The 24,756-nt window shown below is 41.4% G+C and overlaps 1 protein-coding gene across 13 annotated transcripts in view; it reads left to right on the top strand.

Moving 5' to 3' along the window:
- LIMCH1 (LIM and calponin homology domains 1) overlaps nucleotides 1-24,756 on the top strand; it is a 322,655-nt gene that overhangs the window by 281,310 nt on the left and 16,589 nt on the right. For 9 of the 13 annotated variants that reach the window (XM_029946571.1, XM_029946550.1, XM_029946564.1 and 6 more), the window contains 9 exons: nucleotides 2,642-2,732; nucleotides 4,328-4,491; nucleotides 8,457-8,562; nucleotides 13,291-13,331; nucleotides 17,511-17,591; nucleotides 20,554-20,646; nucleotides 21,511-21,615; nucleotides 22,692-22,819; nucleotides 24,605-24,726. In XM_029946571.1, coding sequence (XP_029802431.1) covers nucleotides 2,642-2,732; nucleotides 4,328-4,491; nucleotides 8,457-8,562; nucleotides 13,291-13,331; nucleotides 17,511-17,591; nucleotides 20,554-20,646; nucleotides 21,511-21,615; nucleotides 22,692-22,819; nucleotides 24,605-24,726 — 931 coding nt within the window. Of the gene's footprint in view, nucleotides 1-2,641; nucleotides 2,733-4,327; nucleotides 4,492-8,456; nucleotides 8,563-12,484; nucleotides 12,560-13,290; nucleotides 13,332-17,507; nucleotides 17,592-20,553; nucleotides 20,647-21,510; nucleotides 21,616-22,691; nucleotides 22,820-24,604; nucleotides 24,727-24,756 lie in introns of all 13 variants that reach the window. The other 4 variants (XM_029946555.1, XM_029946526.1, XM_029946597.1 and 1 more) reach the window with 2 other exon arrangements.

Genomic DNA, 24,756 nt, shown 5'->3' with positions numbered 1-24,756 from the left:
TGATGATGAGTGATGTTGAGCATCATTTCATGTGCCTGTAGGCCATCTGGATGTCCTCTTTGGAGAAGTGTCTGTTTATGTCTTCTGCCCATTTCTTCACTGGGTTATTTGTTTTTTTGGGTGTGGAGTTTGGTGAGTTCCTTACAGATTTTGGATACTAGTCCTTTATCTGATATGTCATTTGCAACTATCTTTTCCTATTCTGTCAGTTGCCTGTTAGTTTTCTTGATTGTTTCCTTTGCAGTGCAGAAGCTTTTTATCTTGATGAAGTCCCAAGAGTTCATTTTTGCTTTCATTTCCCTTGCCTTTGGGGATGTGTCGAGTAGGAAATTGCTGCAGTTGAAGTCAAGGAGGTTGTTTCCTACTTTCTCCTCAGGGGTTTTGATGGTTTCCTGTATCACATTCAGGTCCTTCAGCCATTTTGAGTTCATTTTTGTGTATGGTGTAAGAAAGTGGTCTAGTTTCATTCTTCTGCATGTTGCTGTCCAGTTCTCCCAGCACCACCTGCTAAAAGAGGCAGTCTTTTTTCCATCGGATACTCTTTCCTGCTTTGTCAAAAATTAATTGGCCATCCATTTGTGGGCCCAGTTCTGGGTTCTCTATTCTGTTCCATTGGTCTATGTGTCTGTTTCTGTGCCAACACCATACTGTCTTGATGATGACAGCTTTGTAGTGGAGGCTAAAATCTGGGGTTGTGATGCCTCCTGTTTTGGTTTTCTTCTTCGATATTACTTTGGCTATTTCCTTACTGTCTTTTTACATACACTTTCTTATATGTGTTAGCAGGTATATTTGCATATACATGTAGCATATACAAAATCTTACATATGTAGATAGTAGGCATCATACTGAATATATGTTTTACATGTTTTTGACTTAACATTAGATAATAAGTATTTCACATATCATTAACAATTGTTCAATGCCCTTTTTTACAACTGCATATTACTTCCTTCTATGGACATTCAACCATTCCCCAATTGTTGGATATTTAGGTTGTTCCAAATTTTTTGACATCCTAACTTTTATAAAGCATAAAATAGATTAAAATGAAGTACTTCTGAAGGAGAGGAACACAGGCTAAAACTGATTCACTGAAGTACACCGAAAGAGATGACCATCATGGTGATGTGCCAAGTGGATTCAACAGCAAGGTCCAAATCAGAGAGACCCCTTAGTGGCAGAACAAAGGAGTCAAGGACAAACCCAGGCCCTAGCTTATAGAAAAGGTCTTTACAGAAAGGAAGAGTTGGATATGAAAACTATTGTGTTAGAGCCTTAGCATGACGTGGCAAGTGATGGGCAGTTGTGAGATATGAATCAGGAAATGCTTAAGAGTTTGTTTGTTTGGGGGTACCTGGGTGGCTCAGTTGGTTACACATCTGACTTTAGCTTAGGTCATGATCTCATGGTCCGTGGGTTCAAGCCCCACATCAGGCTCTCTGCTAACAGCTCAGAGCCTGGACCCTGCTATGGATTCTGTGTCTCCCTCTCTCTCTTCTCCCCTGCTCACGCTCTGTCTCTCTGTGTCTTTCAAAAATGAGTAAATGTTAAAAAAAAAAAAACTAAAGAGTTTTTTTGTGTGATTCCATAAACAGAAATAGATTTGGAGGAGGGACTTATTTTAAGGTAACTTTTAGCATGTTGAGTGTGAGCCAAACCATGACACCAACGTGCCATACTGAAGCTGTGATGGACTCGCAGGGCTGGAGGGGAAAGTGCTCTTCCCTGATGGACAGAGAACGTAATGGTGAGTGTATGAGAATAATGATATACTTGTGAGTCAGCTCAGGTGATGGAAAATAGTTGAAATTTTTAGAAATGACCCATATATTGATTAGATGAAAAGGAATAAGAACCAGAGAAGAGGAGAGAGTGAGAGAAATTGGCTAATAGGGAGTTCTTGAAACCCCAGGTAGAAAAAGAACACCAGGAGTAAAATCCACAGTGCTAAGAGTTATAGGATCTGTGATGAAGACAAGCTATTGAAAGATCAATTGTGATCTTAAAAAAAGGTTTTTTCCATTGATGATATGACCCTAAGCCAACTTTAAAGGCATTTGGTGGGGGCACCTGGGTGTCTCAGTCAGTTAAGCATCTGACTTTGGCTCAGGTCATGATCTTGTGGTTTGTGAGTTCCAGCCCCGCGTTGGGCTCTGTGCTGACAGCTCAGAGCCTGAAGCCTCCTTCAGATTCTGTGTCTCCCTCTCTCTCTGCTCCTCCCCTGCTCATGCTCTGTCACTCTGTCTCTCAATAATAAATAAAAATGTTTAAAAAATTTTTTAATAAAAATAAAGGCATTTGGGAGCAAGTAGGTGGTGACTATGATTTTGAAGATTTAGTTGTGATGGGGAAGGGAAAGTGGGGCGTGTGTCTGAGACAGTTAGAGGCGGGCGCGTGTGGTGGGCACGTGCGACCTCAGAATGCGTCTCTTCCTCCCCTTCCTCCCAGTATCGCCTTCCCGCCAATCCAGCCTTTCACCCTGAAGCTGCCCAGGAAATGGAAAAGAATGAGTTCATATAAGGCAGTTTACCTCATTGGCCTAAAAATTCCTCTTCAAAAAGAAAGAAAGAAATCTGTTGTCTTCTAGAAGTACCAAAGGGATAATTTATTCAAAGGGAAAAAATCTTTTTTTTTTCAGGCAACCACGGAGGATACTGAACCCAACAGTCAAGACGATGAGCATGATGGCAAAGAAACACAGAAAGGGAATAGAGAACTTGCCTCACCAGGTTTGTTTCCAAACAAACTAGTTTTAAAGTAAATCATGATAACTGTTAAGATACAATGAAAATATAGTCAGGAATTTCTCCCACTGATCCGTAGAGATGTAGGGAGTCAAGGCTTTACAACAGGTATATTTTGCTGCCACCTAGAGGCTTCCTGAGGAAATACCATGGGATTTATCTTGCTATAGAAACAGGAGCCCATACATTTTTGCTACTGTGGTAGTTCTTACTCTTTTGAAAGTGTATCTCCATCATCATAAAGATTATGTTTCCCCCCAAAATTATGCTAGTAACTGTCACATTTGAATACACATAATATCAATAGATATGAGATAAATCAAAAATGTCAAAATAGATGCCAAAATGATAAAGCTGGTGAATAGTTTACAAGAACAAAGTAATGCCACCAATATGGACAGTGAGTATGAATAGAGACCTACCGTTTCCTGAAGTAATGTTTCTCAATATCTAAAACACTTTTTTTTTGTTTTTACAAACGTAAAAACCTCTAACCCTCTCCTAATGCCAAATTATTTTTAAAAGGCATTTTGGGGGCGCCTGGGTGGCTCAGTCGGCTAAGCCTCCGACTTCAGCTCAGGTCAGATCTCACATTTGTGGGTTCGAGCCCTGCGTCAGGCTCTGTGCTGACAGCTAGCTCAGAGCCTGGAGCTGCTTCCAGTTCTGTGCCTCCTTCTCTCTCTTCCCCTCCCCCTCCTATGCTCTGTCTCTCTCTGTATCAAGAATAAATAAAAACATTTAACAAATTATAATAAATAAAAAATAAAAATGCATTTTATTTTATTTTGTTATATTTTATTTTCGAGAGAGAGTGGGTGCATGTGCAGGTGGAGAAGGGTCAGAGGGAGAGAAAGAGAGAGACAGAGAGAGAGAGAGAGAGAGAGACGGAGGGAGAATCTTAAACAGGCTCCATGCTCAGCACAGAGCCCGATACAAGGCTCAATCTCACGACCATGAAAAATCAAGAGTTGGATGCTTGGCCAGATGAGCCACCAGGCACTCCTAAAATGGCGTTGTAAAATAAGTTAAATACGTTACTACAAAGTTTAGCATATGCTTTTTCACACTAGGTTGCACCCCCACATTTTTATATGCCCCCCACTCTAGAGTATACCTAATTCTTCCTTATAGATCAGAATGCGTCATTAACGCATTTCAATTATGAAACTTTAATGGTTAAAGGGGGCATTGAAATTCAAAAGGAAGAGTTAAGATGCCACTCAATCATTTAGATAGAAATTGTCTATACATAGTATTCTCGCAGCCCACCCACCTGCCATAATGTTGTGTCAACATTTTGTTTCCTCTCATGCTGTTCATGTGGAAACTGTGACTCTTATTAAGAACTTAAATTTTTCATAGTGGGATTCTTTGATGTGTTTTATGTTGCTTGATTTCTTTTCAACGTCTTGAAAGAGCCTGGACAATTCTGGCATCTAGGCTTTTTATAACTCCGATAATCCAACGTCTTACGGACCAGGGCAGGATATGTATTCGATGTGCTTCGTGGCGATGCAGGGAAAATAGTCTTTTATGTGATGCTCTTCTTTCTTATGTTCCTGAATGTAACTCCATTTCAGAGCCACAGCATTTTACCACAACAGTGACTCGCTCCAGCCCGACTGTGCCCTTTGTGGAGTTTTCCTCCAGCTCCCAACTGAAGAATGACGTGCCAGAAGAAAAAGGCCAGACGAAGCTAGAAAATGAAATGAGCGGAAAGGTGGAGTTGGTGCTGTCCCAAAAGGTGAAGGACACAGTGTCCAAATGAGTGTGGCTTCCTGTTGTAGCTGGCTTATGGAGTGGACATACAGAAGTGGCACTTGTTCATAATGAAAATTTATTTTCTCTCTGAATCTATTCCTATCTTTAATCTGTATTTTTTTCTAAATACACATATACTATATGTTCTCTGTAAAAAAAATGAAATGCATACAGAAGGATATATACATTAAGTCACTTGGGCTGCTAGAGCAGACTACCGTAGACCGGGCGGCCTGTAAACAGCAGGCACGCACTTCGCACAGTTCTGGAAGCTAGAAGTCCAAGATCAAGGTGTCTGGTGAGAACCCACTTCCCAGGTCACAAATGACTCTCTTGCAGTGTCCTCATTTGTTGGCTAGTGTGAGGGAGCTGTCTGGCATCTCTTTTATAAGGGCACTAATCATCTACCAAAGACACCACCTCTTTTTTAATTTTTTTAATGTTTTATTTATTTTTGAGACACAGAGAGAGACAGAGCATGAGAGGGAGAGAGGCAGAGAGAGAGACATACACAGAATCTGAAGCAAGCTCCAGACTCTGAGCTGTCTGCACAGAGCCCGATACGGGGCTCGAACCCATGAATGTGAGATCATGACCAGAGCTGAAGTCAGAGACTTAACCAACTGAGCCATCCAGGCACCCCAGGACACCACCTCTTAATACCAGTACCTTGAGGGTTAGGATTTCAACACGTGAATTTTGGGAGGCCACAGTCTGTAGCTATGCATTTTTAAAAATTTATATGTATATTTATAGAAATGTACATATAAATACATAACAAATCTGTCAAATAATATATGTAAACATATAAAATATAATATATAAATTGAAAAATAGAAATAGAGCCAGAGAGATAGTCACCGAAACCTACCTCTACTAGTAACAATTGATATATATATTGGTATGTAAATATTCATTCAACATCTTAAAATGTTATTTTAAATAATTTTTCATTATGAAGAATTATATATTCAAAAGTAAAATGTAATGTGCCTACGCTTGCTTATTCGTAGCTTACTAAATAGTCTCTCATATTTACCTATTTTATAGCAATGATACTTCTGATGCCTCTGGGCTTGCATAACAAGGAAACTAGAAAATTATTATTCTGATATAATGAGTTTTAATGTCTTGTTTTTATTAAATTTCTTCCTGTTTGGAGTCTCATCTCATTCATATTAATTCATTTTGTTTTCAGGCACAGTCTAAAAGTCTTCTCTATAGCAGTCGCCCTCAACCTTGGCTGCCCTTTAGAATTTAAAAAATACCAATATCACATAAATCATAAGTGCTGGGAACAGATTCCAGGCGTCTGTATTTGTGATTCCGATAGGCCACCAACGCAGAGAACCATGGACTTGCACGCTGGAACTCTCTGTGTGGTGACATTCCAGCTCTAAGCATTAACCCTAAATTTGGACCGAACACTTTACCACTTCTAGTTCCAGTTCCTTCATCATTTACTTGGCCAGTGTTGACTGTGTACCCACTATAAGCCAGGCTCTGTACTAGACACTGGGTGGTCAACAGCAAACAAGATACAGCTCCCGGCCTCACGGAGATGACAGTGCTGCGTCCTTGGTAGAACCTCAAGAATGCCTTTTGTCTTGATGCCTTTGGGGTATTTCAGACTCCAGTTAGTCCTCAGTTTTATACATAGAGGAGTAAAGAAAAGTCTAGAGGTCTGAAAGTAGGAACTAAACGGTAGGAAAATGTTGGGGGCAGGCAGATTTCCCACCGTTGCGGATTTGCCCTATCCACATTACGCTTGTAGCCATTATTTAATTTTTATGCTTCCAAGTTGACTTTTTTCCCCCCACTTAAATCTAAACTGAAAGGAAAACCGTCTCATCGCTAAAACATATTTGTTATGAAACAAATAACTTAAAAATATTAATCTTCATATCTCACCTGCCTAAACTCATCTGTGTGGTCCTTCTTTAACCATCAATGTCATATCTACCCTAATATGGAAAAAATTGTTTTCAGGAGTTCTTAACTCTGTGTGTGTGTGTGTGTGTGTGTGTGTGTGTGTGTGTGTGTGCGTGCGCGTTTACCAGACCCTTTGGCATCTGGTAAACAGTATTCCTAAAATATACTTGAGATATAAAAGTATATCTCAAAAGATATACTCTTTAAAAGTATAAAATACACAAGATTACCACATTTTCCTTGGTATCCAGTGCGATCAAGGACATACACTCCCTAAATTCTGTTCTGTGGACTCCAGGTTAAGAATCTCTACTAGTTGGTTGGCAAATGGAATAATGGCTTTAGAACCCAATGGTTTTCATAAACCATATGAATTCCTCCCCTCTCTTTTCTGTACCATGGAGTGAACACTTAGAAAGGTGATCACTGTGGTGGTACCAGCTTCTGCTTTCTGACTTCACTCGAGAGTCTTACATTTATAAAACAAAGTGCTCGTGCACATAGGCTGACCTTTTTACATAGTGGTGATTTTGAGCATTTCTGCCGTAAGCATTCATTTACAACTGAGCATCACCAAAACACTTTTTGTCAGTCTCAACTATGGATGAAACGGTATGAGATTAAGATTTGGGGGTGTCTACTTTGGTGAGTTGAAGCCTTAGCTTTTGCTGTGTATTTAAGACCAAAATTCATTTGGACATCTGGTTGACCTCTGTAATGCAGAATGAAATGATTAGCTATTTTCTTCAGGATTCCATTCGGGTAGAATATATTATTCATAAAGAAAAATAAAATCCTACCAAGAAGAAGTTGTAGATATTAGATCATCCTGAGAACCAATCATAGATCAGCTTATGATGAAACAAGTTGTCTACGATGTCTCTTGCCCTGTTTGCTATCAAATTAGTCTACTGGGCGCACAGCCACCAGCCTGAGTGAACCCGAGAAAGCCCCGTAAGCAGCTGAGAGGACGTGAACGGATAGAGCCATGTCCTTCCTTCCTTTGCTCAGAGGCTCCAGACTCTTATTTTAGACATCAGTTCAGTTACCTGGTCTTTCAGCAGTTGATTGGAAGCAATAAATCAGGAGGAAGGTGCTTCTTCTGCCAAAGGCCATTGAGATTGGGGGAAAATAAAATTAAACAGCAATAAGAAGAAAGAAATCTATTTATACAAAGCAAACATAAGAGTTTATAAAGCTTAAAATTTTGGATCTTTTTGCCATAAGGACAAGTTGTCTAATATGCCTCAAAACTCTAATGGCATCGTCGCTAGGACACTATTTGATGATAGTTATTTAAAATAATACTTCTTCGTCAACAACCAAAATATATTGTCTTTAGTGTGCTTTGCATAATTTGTGGGAGGGTTGTGTACACAGTGTCTTGGGAATAATGTTCACTAGAAAGTGATATTATTTTAATACTCAGAACTTACATAGTAAGATTTATTTTATCTTATATGGAGTATCTCACTTCATGATATTAAAAAAAATCAGTATTATGTAGTACCAAGGAGAAGATATGTGATCGATCAGAAAATAATACAGAATGATGTATAATCCCAAAGATAGAATATTATTTTCTGGGTTTAGAGAAGAGCAATCATATTTTTATGCTCCAGTTTGATTTCTATGAAAAAAATTGGCCTCTCTCTATATTTTTTTTGATGTTTATTATTTTGAGGGGAGGAGGGGCAGAGAGAGAAGGAGACACAGAATCCAAAGCAAGCTCCAGGCTCTGAGCTGTCAGCACAGAGCCCCGATGCAGGGCTCGAACTCACAGACCTGAGCCAAAGTTGGGCACTTAACCGACTGAGCCTCCCAGGCACCCCTGGCCTCTATATTAATGTAGAAAACACAAAAGGGCTTGGGGAAGAGGCAAAAATTTCCATTTAAAAGTTAAACATTTGGGTTTATTGATTTATATAATAGCCGTGGGTCCTTACATTTTATTTCACCTGTGCCTTTTTTAATGGACAATACTTGTAATGTTTCTGTCTGTTGCCCATGATCCAGGTGGGAAAGCCAAAATCGCCAGAGCCAGAAGCAACCCTGACGTATCCATTTCTGGACAAAATGCCTGAAACCAACCAATTACATTTGCCAAATCTCAATTCTCAAGGTAAAACAAAAGAAATACTTTATTTGAGCTCTGCCTGTTCTGCTAGGCCCATCTACAGTAAAATATTCTTCATTTTCAAGGAAGATTACTCCTTTGTGCTAACATCCCTTTAGCCATGGTGTTTGTGAGAGTCCGTTGTGAGAGAATGGGAATCTGAGATTGCGCCATCTATGTGGCCCAGCCAGGAACCCGGCTGCTGATGTTTCGTCAACCAGGCGCCGTAGGCACAGTAGGGCCTATGCAAGTATTTGATACCTTAAAAGAATTTTATTGACTCCAACATGTTTTTTTAAATTACAAAATAAAAAATCAGTAACTTTAATAAAAAGTTTATCATCTTAATAGTCACATCAACTTCGTTAACTGTTAATTCTCTCATCTCTACAAAATACTCATTTCCTTTGACAATTTGACTCTTTTGGAAGAAAATCAGACTTCCCTACTCCATAATAATTCCCAGGTGTGCGTGATGATTTTTGAGAAGTCATTCATAATCATAGACTAGACGTGTTCTGCGAACTCCCCAGGTCACTCGTGGGCCGTGTCCAGGCTGTGAATTCACCCCTTTACTCTTTAGAGTTCCACCTGAATCCCTTTATCCTCGTGAGAGACTCAGGTGCCCACAACCACCAGAAAGGAGCCTTCAGGGTGTGAACAGGATAGGCAGTGTCCTGAGAACTCTTTGCCTGTTCTGCGAAACAGATAGACTACCAGGCATTACTGGTGTGAGTTCTCTCTCCAGATGCGAGAACAGCTAGAGTTTAGGAGGCAAGAACTGTGAGGTTTCTGGTTGGTTTTTTTTATGTCCTTTTCCCAGTATACTTTATAGATTTATCAGCTCAGGCAAAGAGAGGATGGGATGGGGTCATTGGGGTTGGGGATTGATTTTTGCTTGTTTCTTTTCAAGGATGGGTAGCTATTTGGGGCCACAATTGACAGAATCTGGGGTTGGTTTCCTTTAGCCCTAGTGGATGGCCTCCTTTAGCCCTAGATAAGGTGGGCTCTATTTGCATAACAGGAAGTACTTGGGAGGGAATTAGTACACACACTGATGCTTACTAGTTCCTTAATGTGGAAACAAGTTCAATACTGCCTTCAAAGCATTTGTTTTAAATTTTTCAGCCCTACTGACCTGAAGGGAATTGACAAAAATAAAGTCTCATAACTGGGCCAACAATTGACCATATTTAGATTTGAATCTTGCCCTATTTCTGCCACTTTTTAATTGTGTGGATAAGTAATAAAGAGAGGAAGTAGATATTTTAAGTCATTTTAATTAGTTTTGTTGTCTCACGTATTTTTACGTTGTATTACCTGTTGTAATGTATTTCAATTTTGCAAAATGTGCTGTTAGTTAAGGGACTTTACATCATGCTTGATCTAAGTTGAATGATAAAAAATAGAATAGAATTAGTAGCACTGGAGAGCTTCAAAGATTAGTCTTCAAGATAGAATTCTATTTGATGCACACTTGTTCCATACTCTGGTCTGGTTCCCGGAAGCTGTAAGGAGAGCCACAGGCTTTGGAAACAGAATCCTTGGGTTTGAATTCTTGCTCATCTAATTCCTAGCTCTGCAATCTTCCCCACCAAGTTCTCCTAATCACCACCTGCAAACTGTAAAATGGAAGCAATAGTACCAACTTCATAGGACTATTGGAAGAATTAAATGGGATAAACCAAAAAAAGTGTTTAGCTCAATACCTGGCCCAGAATAAGCACTAATAATATTATCGGGAAGATTCTGAATAGTAGTAATTGGAGAAGTACAGAGCAAGAAGCTAGGCAATAATAAGCTATTCTTTTTTAACTTTTTCTAATGTAATGTATTTAAATGTATTTTTGAGAGAGAGAGAGACAGAGAGAGAGAGAGAATCCTACGCAGGTTCTGCGGTCAGTGCAGAGCCCAACACAGGGCTCGATTTCACAAACCATGAGATAATGACCTGAGCTAAAATCAAGATTTGGATGCTTAACTGATTGAGCCACCCAAGCGCCCCAGTAATAAGCTGTTCTTAAATGCTTCTCTTAAAATAAGAATGTAAAGATACAGCTTTAAGCAGTAATTTTCAAATATGAGTACGTGGCAGCGTTCCCGATGGGACTGGCTAAAACACAGGTCCCTGGGCTGCGCTCCTACAATGTCTGAGTAGGTCTGGGCTGGGGCCAGGGTATTTGCATTTCTGACAAGTTCTCAAAGGTGATGTTGATGCTGGAGATCCAGGGACCACACTCGGACAACCATTTACTTTAAGTATGTGTTTTAATTGTTCACCAAAGACATTGTCAAGGGATATAAAAATAACAGTAATACTTGTTTAGAGTGAGTAAGTTTCTATCTTCAGGAAGAAAAGGCCTCTAATAAATGTAACCTTAAAAGACATAATTTGTCTTTAATTGGGAGGGGAGGGAGAGAAGTTTAGGGCTTCACCCAGATATTAAAAGTCAGAGGGAGTAGGAGATACAGGCTTCTAGGTATGGAATGAATAAGTCTCCAGATGAAAGGCACAGCTCAGAGAATACAGTCAATGGTGTTGTGACAGTGTCGTGTGGTGACAAATGGTGGCTACACTTGTGGTATATGTATGTGTGTAGCATACTATATAGAGTTGTCAATCACTGTGTTGTGCGCTCAACTAATACTGTGTGTCAGTTGTACTTCAGTTTAAAGGGAAAGGTCGGTGGAACTATGTAAGTGACCAGTCTGTGGTCACACATCAAGTCCAAACAAGCCGTATGTTTAGGATCAGGAATCTTGGAGCCATACCTAATGCTCTCTCCACTAGAAAATGATATCTCCACCATTTCTATAAACTCATATGTTTATAGACTGACTTATAGGCTACTGAAGATCTGGTGGTGGGCCCTAATGGTATTTCACAGATTCCCCTTAAGCGTGTGCACACACACACACACACACACACACACACACACACACATGTGCGTGTGTGCGTGCCTGCATAAGCAGTCTTTTTAATTTCTTTTTCTTTTATTATTTTAAATTTTTTTAATGTTTATTTTTTTGAGACACAGAGACAGAGCATGAGCAGGGAAGAGTCAGAGAGAGAGGGAGACATAGATTCTGAAGCAGGCTCCAGCCTCTGAGCTGTCAGCACAGAGCCCAGTGCGAGGCTCAAACTCACAAACCACAAGATCATGACCTGAACCAAAGTCAGACACTTAACCGACTGAGCCAGCCAGGCGCCCATAAGTCATCTTTAAGTAATCCAAAAACATTCATAAAATACATTTGAAGGTGACAGTTTCCCTTTGCTTAGCTATCTCCCAGCAGTTCAAAGATATATTAGTGTTTTGGAGAAATATGTACACATTTAAAAAACCGATGTCTTTGCACTGAGAGTGATGTGAGTGTTGCGCAGGCCCAGTTCAAGGACGTGAATGCTGGCCATGAGCTTGTGTCTGTTTGGTGCCGCTACAATACAGACAGACATCTACACATCCTTTTGTTGCACACCTGTATAACTTTGGCTGCAGACTTCCATACATATGCTTTATAAAGGCTGGAAAATAATCATTGAACTCATCTCTGCTGTCTTTTATACCTTCCCAGTGTTCTCCAAAGCCATGTAAACTGTGCATTTTGCTCTTTCAGAGCCTATCATCCTATCATTTGAGACTTAACACTCTAACAATATCACCATTAAGTATGCGCCTATAAAATTTCACCCAACACCCAGGAAGACCAACAATGGCAGGAAGTGTCCCATTACTACGGGCTTTTGTCCATGTCTTCAGGTGTTGCATGCATGTTATTGGGATATTTTGTACTTTAGATTTACTCTTTCTCGATTCTTATATTGATTACAGCCAAACGTCCGTTAGTACTTGGGAGCATGGTTCCACTCAGTTCTCTCGCCTGACCTCATGGTTTTCTGTTTGTTCTGTTCTGCCATCCGATCTAGAGTCGCCTGGCACTGCCAGCCTTCCGCTTAGAGTTCAGAACTCTTGGCGACGTTCCCAGTTTTTCTCCCAGTCAGGTAAAATGCATACTGGGTAGCTGTCTCTCTTTCGTGCAAAAATCCATGTTGGGGGCAGCCAATAACGTCTGGTACTCTTCTTCATTTCCGGTTTCAGAAAAAAATGCTTGTTTCTGACACACAGTTAGCAAAGAGCTAGTTCTTTGGTAACGGTACCAGTTATGCTAAAATTGGAAGGAAATGCATGGAATTTTATTTTGATTTTGAAAATCTAAAGACATAATATTCAGCTCTTTCTTTTAAAAAAAATAGGCATTCAAAATTGTTTTTTGTACTCTTCTCTTCTTTTGTAAACAAAGGCTAGAAAGCATTTGTCGGAAACTGGTAATGGTTCTCTTGTTAACTGTGTCCCTCTCTTTACTTTCTGGACGGTGTCTGGCCTCTCCCTGTATGATACTTCTCCATGTCAGACAGTGAGGGAACCGGGCGAGCAAGCTGAATGCAAGGAGCATTAAAAACCAGCATCTGTAATTTTTGCTTCCTCTAGTCTAGTACCTGGTGCTAATTGACGTGATCAATCATATTACACTGGTCATAGCTCCTTTTGGTGATGGGTCCAAATTGCTTCAAGGATCTGCTTTATTATAATCTTCTAATGCTCTTGGCTTACCAAAAAATATTGATCTAAGGCTGATGTAGGAACTATACTCCACTCGGAGGATCAGAGAGAAATGCTGTTAGCGGCTGCTTACACTGTGATCTTTTTCTTTCTTTTCTTTCTTTTTGTGCAGCGGATTCTCCAGGCAGTGAGAAGTCACCTGTAACGACTCCTGTAAGTAGCTGTGTGATTTTTAATTTATAAAGTATTTGATTTGCTTGCAGAGAATCCAACCAAAAATGGACTCTAGATGATTATAAAAGAATAATTAAAAGTCATGTGTAATGCTGTCAGGTGCAATGTGAGGAAAGACATGGTTTATCATATTACAGAGTTGTGAAACACCCAGGAACAAAATGGTAAGTGAGTTAGGAAAGTAAAATCTAATGAAGGAGACTATAGGAATTGGTATTAAACTGTGCAGCATTCAACATCATTGTTTAAGCGATACTTGAACATAGGATACTGTCAGCGGGCGGGGTGCAGCCAAAACTCTGGGAGATCCACGCTGCCCTTGTTCACTCCTTTTCACAATCAGTATCTTGAATAATATGAACTGTACATTACATTTAGTTTTCAACCGTTTATTTCAATTCTATCAAAAAAAGCATTTGCTAGAAGTAAACATCAAGACCTACGATGCTGTAGAAATTGCTTGCTGCTGAATTGTATGTGAACACTCTCTGTAGACCCGACTTTTCTCTGAACTGAGTGTTCCCAGTACTGGGCCTGGCACCCTTGTTCACCCTCCGAAATTCCCACTGGATTTGGAGACTTCCTCAAGGGCACAGTCACCTGCAGCATTTCCCTGGAGCCCCCGAGGTGCAGCTACATAGTCACCGCTGTACCTCTGACTCCAGATTTACTAACATATGACCCTGAAGATGTTATATAACTTCTTTGGACCTTATATTCCTGGGTTATGCAATGAGATAATAATCCCTCCTTTCAGGATGTTGTGAGCTTTAATCAAAATAATTACATGAAGCCTCTAACACAGTGCCTGATCCATGAACAAATCCTCCCCAGTGGCTAATCCAAAAGGCGCCACCGTAGCCAATACCAGTTCTTTTTTTTTTATGTTTATTTATTTTTGAGAGACAGAGAGAGAGAGAGAGAGAGAAAGAGAGCAAGTGGGACAGAGGCAGAGAGAAAGGGAGGCAGCTGACAGCAGAGAGGCCCGTGCGGGGCTCAAACTCATGAACCGTAAGGTCATGACCTGAGCTGAAGTCAGACGCTTAACTGACTGAGCTACGCAGGGACCCCACCAATACCACTTCTTATCTGTAGGTAAACTGTCTCATTTTGAGAAGTCCTAAGTGTCTGTGCAGAATGGGGAAAGGTCACACAGCCTCAGTATTTCCAGCCACGTTCCAGAACTAGCAACCACTTGTGCAGGCTGAGTCTCCAGCCAGTCCTGGGAATCTTGAGTTTCCCCGGGAAGCAGGTATACCCCTGGTGGGTGGAAACGCCCAGAAGGATCCCAGCACTGGTATCCATGGCACATTAAGAGTATATGTAATATATTGATTTCCATCTTAATTTACATGAGAGCAACAGTGTCACATTGTTCTAGGCAGGGGTGGAGGGGAAGGGTGCCCTGCAGAGATAACGCTCTTATTTCTGATTTATGGAAACTAGGACAAGAAAGAAATAAATTATGACCTATATAAGTGAATTCTCTGAAAACACACACCCCAATTTGACATTCTTCCAATGATACATAGCTCTTCAGAGAACAGAAAAGAGACATTTGAAAATAAAAGATTGAGGAGGAAGTAAGCTTTGGATTATGCTCACCTCAGTGGATCAGACCACTGTCCATCAGACTCAGAGTGGCCCTCAGCCACCGGCTCAGAGTCTAGAAAGGGGAAAGAAGGAGATGCATTACCTGGCCTGAGGTGATTCCATCCATTTAGTCAACAAATATTTATTGAAGGCCTAAAAGTGCAAGGTCTTGAGATCCTTAGGGGGAGGAGAGGTCCTCTCTGCCCTGGAGGAAACCCTAGGCCAGAGAAAGGTACAGATTTGTAAACAGATAAATCCTAGAACAAAGTGGGCTAATCTCTCCATTCTGACCTTCTCTAGCACCTTTTGATCTCTTTTATGACAGTTATCACACTGCCTTCTGGTGACATTTATGTACTGGTCCCTCCTTCATGCCACCCTCCCCACACACTCAGTTGTAAGCTCCACAAGGCTGGGCCCCTTGCCGGCTGGTCTCCCCCGCTGACCCACACTGGCGCTCGGCAAATAGGCACCAAAGGAAGGAGCGTGATCACTGTGCCCTCCCTCTGGTTTATCACGCAAGTATCTTCCTCATTATCTTTCTTCCTGTGAAGATGCTCATTATTTTTGTTCGTCTTCCTTTTTAACAAATATTCCCGACTTTCTTCTGTGCTCCATCTCCCTACCCCACACGTCTCCCTTCTGTCTGCTTACTCGTTACTTATTCTTGTAATTACTGCCTCATAAAATCTGAAAATTGAATAATTCCTAATTATTGTTCTCTTTCCCCCACTAGTGGACTCTCCCCACTGGACTCCCTATGGCATTGTTCTCAGAACCACATCGTTCCCCAAAAGACAAAGAAGGGCCATGACTTTGCAAGGGGTTCTGAACACTTAAACTGCTTCTTAGCTTTAGGAAAATGCCAAGTGGAGCCAACCTCTAACATTGTTAATTCCTAATGTCCTATCTGGAATCCCATTTGGAAGCTATTTTACAGCCATTCAAGGAAATCTGGGAAATCTTGAATTATATACAATTAAATATCTTCAATAGCTTTTCTCCTGCATAACACGTGAGAGCCTTTAGTTTCCTAAGTGCAGTATCAATCTCAGGAGTGGTGTATCGGAATGCATTTCCCTACCTTATTTGCCCACCTTTCCTTGATTTTTTGTGGGTATCATCCTAACCATTTGCAGGTACCACAGCAAGAGTGCCAGCGGAGGCTCACATTTCCTAAATACATTAAAGTTATAAATATTTACCTTGTTATAAATCAAGTAACACCATGGTCTGGCCTGCATTCTGAGCCCGGAGACACTTCCCGGGGCCAGCCCCGCCTTTGTGCAGCTAAGCATTAGACTGGATCTGTTGGGGGCAGGGCAGAGCCCAGGGTGAGCTGGCCCGGGTACCTTGGGCAGTGATGAGACCCAGCTAAGCCTCGGACAAAAGTGACCCTGTCCAGCTTCTCAGCAGCCCCGGTAGATAGATTCTCTCTGTTCCCCATCCTGCCCCAGCTTCATTTGCTTTTTCCTCTCTAGATTCCCAGGCAGTTCTAAGTGCTTCCCCAGACCACCTCATCAGAAAGCAGAGGGAAGGGAAGAAGCACAGTTATTGGGGAATGTGGTTTGCCTTGGCACCTCCCCTGGGCGTTGGAGAAGTCAAGTTTAAACATGAGAGCCCCTACCCCATTGGCCGGTTTCCCAGAGGCCAGCTGTGATTTCTCTTCCCCCGTGGACCTGCTCAGTCTTGTATATTCTGTGACCCAGGTGCCCACTTTAGTTCATGCATCCTTCTTCCATTATTCTCGTTCATTCATTTGTTGCAAACTCACAAAAATCTTTTTTAAAAAAAGTCTTTAAGTTTGTATTTTGGCTATGCAGGCCCCAGGGCAGGGACTCCCTCTTGCCTGAATCACAGGTAGGGCTGGTGGGCAGCCCCACTTTAGAGAGAGCTGTGATGGAAAAGCAGTAGCAACATGAAAGATGCATTCTACAGGGGGCGCCTCGGTGGTTCAGTCGGATAAGTGACTTTGGTTCAGGTCATGATCTCACAGTTGGGGAGTTCAGGCCACGAATTGGGCTCTGTGCTGACAGCTCAGAGCCTGGACCATGCTTCAGATTCTGTTCCCCTCTCCTTTCTCTGCCCATCCTTAACTATCTCTCTCTCTCTCTTTCAAAAATAAATAAACACTTAAAAAAAGAAAAGATGCTTTGTAGAGTATAGCAAACACCACTTCTCACAAAATACAGTTCTGCTAAAGTAAGCATTCTGATTTGCTTGGACCAGGATCCATATGCAGAATGAGTATCTCATGCTTAAAAGTGTGCATACATTTAAGAAATCACTTCTAAAAGAAATGAAGTCAAAGCTTTTCCATGCCAGTGGCTAATTACTTCATGTTTTCATTAGCTCCAAAAAGGTTCACAGAATCATACCAGCTTCTTGGCAGGAAACCAGAGGAATTAGGATTAAAAAGTGGTTTCCAGCAACAAAGAGGGTCTTTAAGATATGTGGAAACTTCCGCATGTCCAAGTGCCAGTCTGCAAGCTAATTGTGTCCCTTGCCCTGACCTGGCCTTGAGGACATGGCTTAGTTCTGATCGTGGTTTTATTTTCTAAGCAGTTTAAGTTCTGGGCGTGGGACCCAGAAGAGGAACGGCGGAGACAGGAAAAATGGCAACAGGAGCAGGAACGTTTGCTCCAGGTAGGACGGGGCCGACTGCTTTGTTCTTTTCTGTTAGACGATGCTCTCAGCACTACTGTTGTGTTAAATATATTTTTAGCCCAGCAGAGCATGGGATTGGATTCTTCTCAGAAGTCGGTGAGTCTAAGTCTGTTCACTCAGTGCCCGTGCAACAGAGTGTCCTGTGTCTAATCCCTCCTGCCAGAGTTTACACTGATGAACACAGTGAAAAAGCATTTCAGTTTTTAAAAAAATCCAAGGGGGTATGTGGCTGGCTCAGTCGGTAGAGCATGTGACTCTTGATCTTGGAGTTGTGAGTTTGAGCCCCACGTTGGGTGTAGAGATTACTTAAAAATAAAATTTAAAAAAAAAGTCCAAGTCGTAGGGGCCAACCCAACCATTCATCACCTCCTTAGTTGCCAATTAAATTCCAGTCCAAGTAGCAGTGGGGATGAATGATCAAAAAACTATTTGATAGCATACATGGAGCATAAATAAAATTTGGCCTAGGTCTTATTCCTTAAGTAGAAATGTTTGCTCCATCTTTGAGTAAAAGTTGCTCATTTTTAATTCTAGAAATTTCTGGGAGTAAATTTATCATTGTTCCAAACCAGTTTTGTAGAGTAATAAGAATTCAAAAAGTAACCTACTAATCTTAAAAACTAACCTGAGTACTCGCATCTGCCAAGAACTGACATTTGTTGGTACTTGACATACCTAATTTAACCCTCATAAAGCTCTTTGAAGTATGTCTTATAGCCTCCGTTTGCAACTGAAGAAACTAAGTTTCAAAGAAATTAAATTAATTGCTCAAGGTCACACAGCTAACAACTGGTGAGCCTGGCTTCAAATACAAGTCTGGATGACTTCAAAACTCATGTTCTTTCCACTATATTCCCATGAGTACTGATTTTACCAAAAGATCATAAAGGAAAAAAAGTGAAATCTCATTAATTTTGATGACTTTAGGCTGCTGTATTTTACTTCTTTTTCCTTATCATTTTGCTTTGACCCTCTTGGCTTAATTCCCAGGGGCTGAGAGCAGGGGCCGGTATAGATAGTTAATTAATTATAGTGTGGCTTTAGGTCTACCAGTTAAGTTTAACACTTTTTAAAATTGCACAGGAGTAAATCTTTAACCCAGATTGCACAGGAATAAACATGTTAGGGGAAAACCCAGATTCAGCCAAGTCCCAGAGCTGTGGGGACTTTTAGGTCCATTGAGAGACCCCAGACCAGCCCTGGCCATCTGCTATCCTCTTGCACTCAGATGCACATTGCCCAGCTAAGTGGTGAAGAGCTAAGAGTCAGAAATTCCACAGAGAAGACAAGCGTGCTTCCCGTGCTGGCCCTCTGTCAGCCAGTCTCCAAGGTGGCCAGGGTTACAGATGCAGACATACGTGTTATTCTCACCCCACCAAATTGTTACCCAGGGCGGCACTGCAGAGTTGTGGGTTTGGGGGCAAGGTGTCTGTGCAAGCATGCTGGTGTGTGCAAGTGTGTGTGTTGGGTATGCATGTATGTGTTCTGCTGTGTGCACACATGTATTCATTGCATATATGTCCACGGATGTGTCCACACGTGTGTGCATGTGCTGGTGTGTACATGTGTGTGTTGGTATGCGCTCGGCTGTGTGTGTGTGTGTGTGTCATAGATGTACAATATCTTTCACTCCCTCGCTCAGTTCATCCTCCTGGTGAGAGGAGTATGTGATGTGAGCTCCTAGAACCCATAAGCCTAAGCTTTGCTTGTTTCACAGTTTCTGTTAAGTGTTAGAGTCTGTTTCCTCTCTTCTGAAAGGCCCCTAAAGTTCTTCTCTGAAACTTTATAAGATTAGGTTTTGATTTACAAAATTTTACCTGGGGTTAGAAGCCAACCATGGGTTGACCAACAGTGGTTTTTCCAGAACATTAACAAGAACAGTAGGCTCCAGACAGTCCTGGAGAGCCCTTTTGCTCCTACGATAATGACATAACAGGTCATACCTGGAGGAAACCTCAGTGCCTTCCCAGCAAGGTAGAAGCACACTTGGTTTAGCCTCAGAAGACTGACGTTAATTGGACGAAAACGTTTGACTGTGTGCGGGACACCTCAGAGATGCCTTCGTCTCTGTCGTGTCACAGGCGCCACTCCCAAGACACCCAGGGGTGTCAGCTCTCATTTTAGGCACTAATTTTAATCTGTATTTATTCATTTCTTCTACTTAGCTGTCCAAGGAGCTCCAGTCACATTTTAAAAGCCATCCTTATTCAGAGCATTTTCTTTTCTTCCCCAGAAGCGGTGACTAGTGCTGTGCTGTTTCTGAAAACAGTAATGGCAGTTCTGATCCGGAAGCCTTCTAATGGGCGGTTTAAAAGTTACTCTTAATTCAGAAGTTACTTAAACCTAGAAAAGTCCATTCTGGTAGAATGGCTACAAGCAAAGAGTAATTCAGCTACTCAGCTAATTATCGTCTTGTCCACTTTGGACCTTTTTGCGTTGTCTGTCTTGTAAACCCACGAGGTTTGTTGTTGTTGTTGTGTTGGTTGGTTTTTGTTTTGTCATTTATCAGACTGTCTCAGTAGCAACATATTTCTAGGAGTGAAATGGCAACACTCATCTCTGAAGGACCCGGGAGAAACAAACCATCAGTGTAACCTACCTCCCAGGACAAAAACCAAGTTAAGGAAAATCTTAGAATCTGGTAGTCTTTCTATCTTTTCTCTTTCCATAGGCAAGTGTCTACTCATATATCTGAAGAATGATTCTATAACACACCAACAACAGAAAATACTGTTCTCTGATAGGATTTTTATGCTCCTAACACGTTTGAGTACCACAAACTAGTGTTTCCCTTTTGTTGCGTCATGACTTGGAATGTTGCAACAAGAAGATAGTCTTGCAATATATTGTTCATGGTGGTTTAGAGGTGGGGGAGAAATGTCCCAGTGACGTACATATGCAATGGTCAGTTCAGGACCTATCTGTGGAAATTCTGTAACAGGAGAGATACCAGAAGGAACAGAACAAGCTGAAAGAAGAGTGGGAAAAGGCTCAGAAGGAGGTGGAAGAGGAGGAACGCAGATACTATGAGGAGGTAGGAAGTTCCCAAGAAGGAATTTAACTTGTAGTTTTGATTCCTCAAAGTTTCAACACTTCTTTTTGTCTGCGGTGCCTGGATGCATGTGGCTGTGTCTGATTCTCCTTACTCACAGCTGAACCCCGTCTGCTTCTTCAAAGAGTCCTATCCTATAGACTCTAAAAGACCACAGTTCCCCCAAATATAGTTTGTGGTAAGGGCATGTTGAGTCACGGTCAAGGGAGACAATGTAATTTTATCTTTTCTCTACTCAGAGAGTCAGATTCTTGATTTACCTTAGAGAGATGACATGCTAGTATTTATTTGTGGGTTGGCTTGAGGAAAGCATGTTTGGTGGTAGTCAATTCATGTTTGAGGATGATTTTGATAGTGAGGCTAAGTGAATCCTTCCCTCTGCATTCATTATATAGTACTAGAGAGATTCAGAGGGAGGAGAATTTGGTTTTGTCTGTCTCATTTCCTTAGATGAACAAACCAGACCACATTAGAGAATTAGAAGGGAGCAACATTTAATGTATATTATCTCAAATTGTTTATGATTAATCTTCTGAATATATCTTTAATAATTTTTCTGCATAATCTGATCCCTACAAGCGTTTCCTATTAGGCTTCTTGAATCACACTAAGTAATTCACAAAGACTTTGTTTATCTAAATTAAATGCTAATTTCTAAATCATTGCCCATAGAAAGTGTTACCTGATTTACATGCTTTTAGGAAATAAGACCTTTTGTTTTTAATGCCCTGCTTCTTTGCACATAATTTTAACATTTTTTTCCTAAAGTTCCTTAATGAAATTTTCTCTTGACAAATAGGATTTTATATTTTTTTCCCTTTCATTAATTCCTATTCTTCCCTTTAGGAGCGCAAAATAATTGAAGACACTGTGGTTCCATTTACTATTTCTTCAAGTTCTGCAGACCAGCTGTCTACATCCTCCTCTGTGACTGAAGGCAGTGGGATAGTGGTGAGTCCATAGATTAAAAGCAATTTGTGAGGGGCGTCTGGGTGGCTGTTGCTTGAGTGTCTGACTCTTAATTTTGGCTCAGGTCATGATCTCAGGGTCATGGATCTGAGCCCCATGTCAGGCTCTGCACTGAGCATGGAGCCTGCTTAAGATGCTCTCTTGCTCTCTCTCTCTCTGCCTCTCCCCTATGTTCTCTCTCTCTCCCTCTCTCTCTCTAATTAAAAAAATAAAAATTAAAAATAAAAGCAATTTGTGAAATGAATAAACATAAATAGAAATAATAAACAACAAGGCCAAGTTTAAATCCAGGACTGGCTATTTCTCTAGAATCATGTCAGCTACTATGTGGCCATGGTACCCATGATCCTGTAACTGGCCATGGTCAAGCTCCAGAGACACTTCCTAGGGAGCAGTGAGATCATTACTGGGGCCAGATCTGCTCCCACAGCCTGGCAACCAAAGTCTCTCTGCACTGGCTAGTAAGATCCTGATCAGTGGAGTCATGTGCTGGAATGTTCTTCTTGCTCTCCACTCCTTCAGTAGATATGTATTCATCTCTGCCATACCATACGTTCCTTTGCACTGCATAGTAGGGGCAGAATGCCAACAATATGCTCTACACCAGTCTCCGGGAAAGTTGCTTCTAACTCACTCTTCAAATTCCACATGAAATTTAATTGTCTTCAAGGGCTGGAGAGAACCTAAAAAGGCTGGTCTACCTCCATCTTCCCAGTAAGATGGTGGAGATACAGAACAAAAGTCATACCAAGACTTCAATAGTCCGTAATATGTATTAAAAAAATTCATGGGTGCTAGAAAGCAACACTCCTCTGACTTTATTTTGAAAGGTGGGTTTTCTAACCAATTCTCTTTCATGATAACTTTTGAGAGAGATCCAGGTGATATATTTATTTCAAATCATTGGAAATCAGCTACCAATCAGTAAAATTAGACCATCGTTTTTTTTAATTGGAGGCAATGAGAAAAAAATGTTTCAAATATCCCATAGCCAGAGAGGAGTGTTGTCCAGTGTGTTTAAAAACTATATTCAATATTACCCTTGTTTTCTCCATTAGAATAAGATGGACTTGGAAAACTGCCGAGAGGAGGAACAACAGATAAGACAGAAGAAACCACTCCAAGGGGACAACAATGATTTATTGCTCAAGACCAAGGAAGGTCATCCACTGGAGGAAAAGGGCAGGTAGGAACTGTATCAGGCTGTCCTAATGTGCAAAGCCAGGCTCTGCCCATTCACTCCCAGAAAAGGTATCCATTTCTAATGCAAATCATATTCGGCTTTGAAATTATCATTCCAGTAATGCATTACATATTGCTTAAACACATTCTAATAGCTCTGAAGTCAGTCTGAGTAAGGGGAGATAGTATATAGATCATCAAAGAAACATGCTCTCTCTTCAAAGCTCCAGATCTAAATATCATTCACCTGAAATGGTTGATGTGTCTGGAGGGAGAGAGATTGAAATGAGTCCCTGGGGTCTTACTGCTGTGGTTTTATTGGACTTTGCCACCACTATCCTCTGAGCTGCGAGAAGCTACATTTATTCTGGGTGACAGCACAAAGGATAACTAACAAATTGATTGACTGTGGATAATCACCCCACCCCCACGGGTTCCAGTATGTTCCCTGGGAGATCAGAACAGGACTCTCAGAACCCCATGGAGCACTCAGAGCTAGCTCAAACTGGAACAGAATTGAGTTGTAGCTATGGGCTGTAGAGGGTGTATTGATGCCACCTTGTGCCTTACCTAGAAGGAACCCACAGTATCCCAAGAAGCTGGCAGTACCCTGCCACCAGCAAGTTCTTCATGAGACAGATGTTTGCTTCTGGGGCTCTGAGATACCAGAGAGATATTGGCAAGTGTGCAAGCATGTGGGTGCATGCACTTATACATGCATGCATATATACAACATGTGTATATACACACAGCATCCTCAGAGGGGCCCAAAGATGTGAAAGGCTAAGTGTCATTATCAGAGACGGTCCAGTTTGAAAGTTTGGCTAGGAGCTGAGCTCTTCTGGTGAGATTTGTTCTGACAATGTTCCCATGTCCGTCAGCTAGGAGACCAGGTACATGGTGGCCGTAGGAGCTTCGGGCCCAGGTCCAGAGTCTGCAGAGCTCTGGAATATCACACTTGTTTCCAGTTAACACTTTTCAAAGGAACTTTCCAGGTTCATGCAACGAAAGCCTCTAGCCAGGAATATCTGATTGAAACTGCTAAGCATCATACATGGATTTTTACCTCTAGGCAGATCCTGTTGTCTCCAGAAACTTGTCTTTCCCAGAAACCTTTTTAAACCTCCTCCATCTCTCCTTCCTTTGCATACAGAAGCCACTGCAAGGCCAGCGAATTGGCATGGGCTGCCCAAATCCTGTGTGGCCCAAGTGATTTCTAGAATAAGTCCTCTCTCCTGAACATCTGGACGAGTCCAGTTAGCCCTGGCATCCCTTGATATTATTATTGGAAGAAGAGCTTCATGGACAGGGAGATGGGGAAGACATCAGAAATAATGGTTTCCAAATTTATGAAACTGATAGATCATGAAAATGTGTAGCATTTTCCAGTATTTTAAGTCCACTTTAAATCTGGCTTAACATGAAAAGAAAAGCAGCACCTGGGTGGCTCAGTCAGTTGAGCGTCCGACTTCAGCTTGGGTCATGATCTCATGGTTTGTGAGTTTGAGCCCCGCATCAGGCTCTGTGCTGACCACTAGCTCAGAGCCTGGAGTCTGCTTCAGATTCTGTGTCTCTTTCTCTCTCTGCCCCTGCCCTGTTTATGCTGTCTCTCTCTGTCTCTCAAAAATAAATAAATGTAAAAAATTTTTATTTAAAATGAAAAGAAAAAATAAACAGTCCCATTTCTGTTTTCATATTATAACTGGCACTTCCATGCCCTAAGGGATAGGATACATTTACTTCAGTTGCTTTTATCTCTGTTCTGAAATATACTGGTTTATCTTAACAGCCTAACTCAAGGGGCTGTGGCTCATTCTAAGAGTCCTGTGTCAAAAGGAATCCATCAGGACCGTCAGCTGGAAACAGAAACTGGAGCCCTACACTGTGGGATGAACCCACAGCTCGCTCAGGGTAAGAATGGGTTTAAACCCAGTGATTAAA

The sequence above is a fragment of the Suricata suricatta genome, chromosome 1 (assembly GCF_006229205.1).
Source record: "Suricata suricatta isolate VVHF042 chromosome 1, meerkat_22Aug2017_6uvM2_HiC, whole genome shotgun sequence".
Taxonomy (NCBI): domain Eukaryota; kingdom Metazoa; phylum Chordata; class Mammalia; order Carnivora; family Herpestidae; genus Suricata; species Suricata suricatta.
Note: the sequence above shows the minus strand (reverse complement) of the source record. Positions and strands in the feature narration are given on the sequence as shown.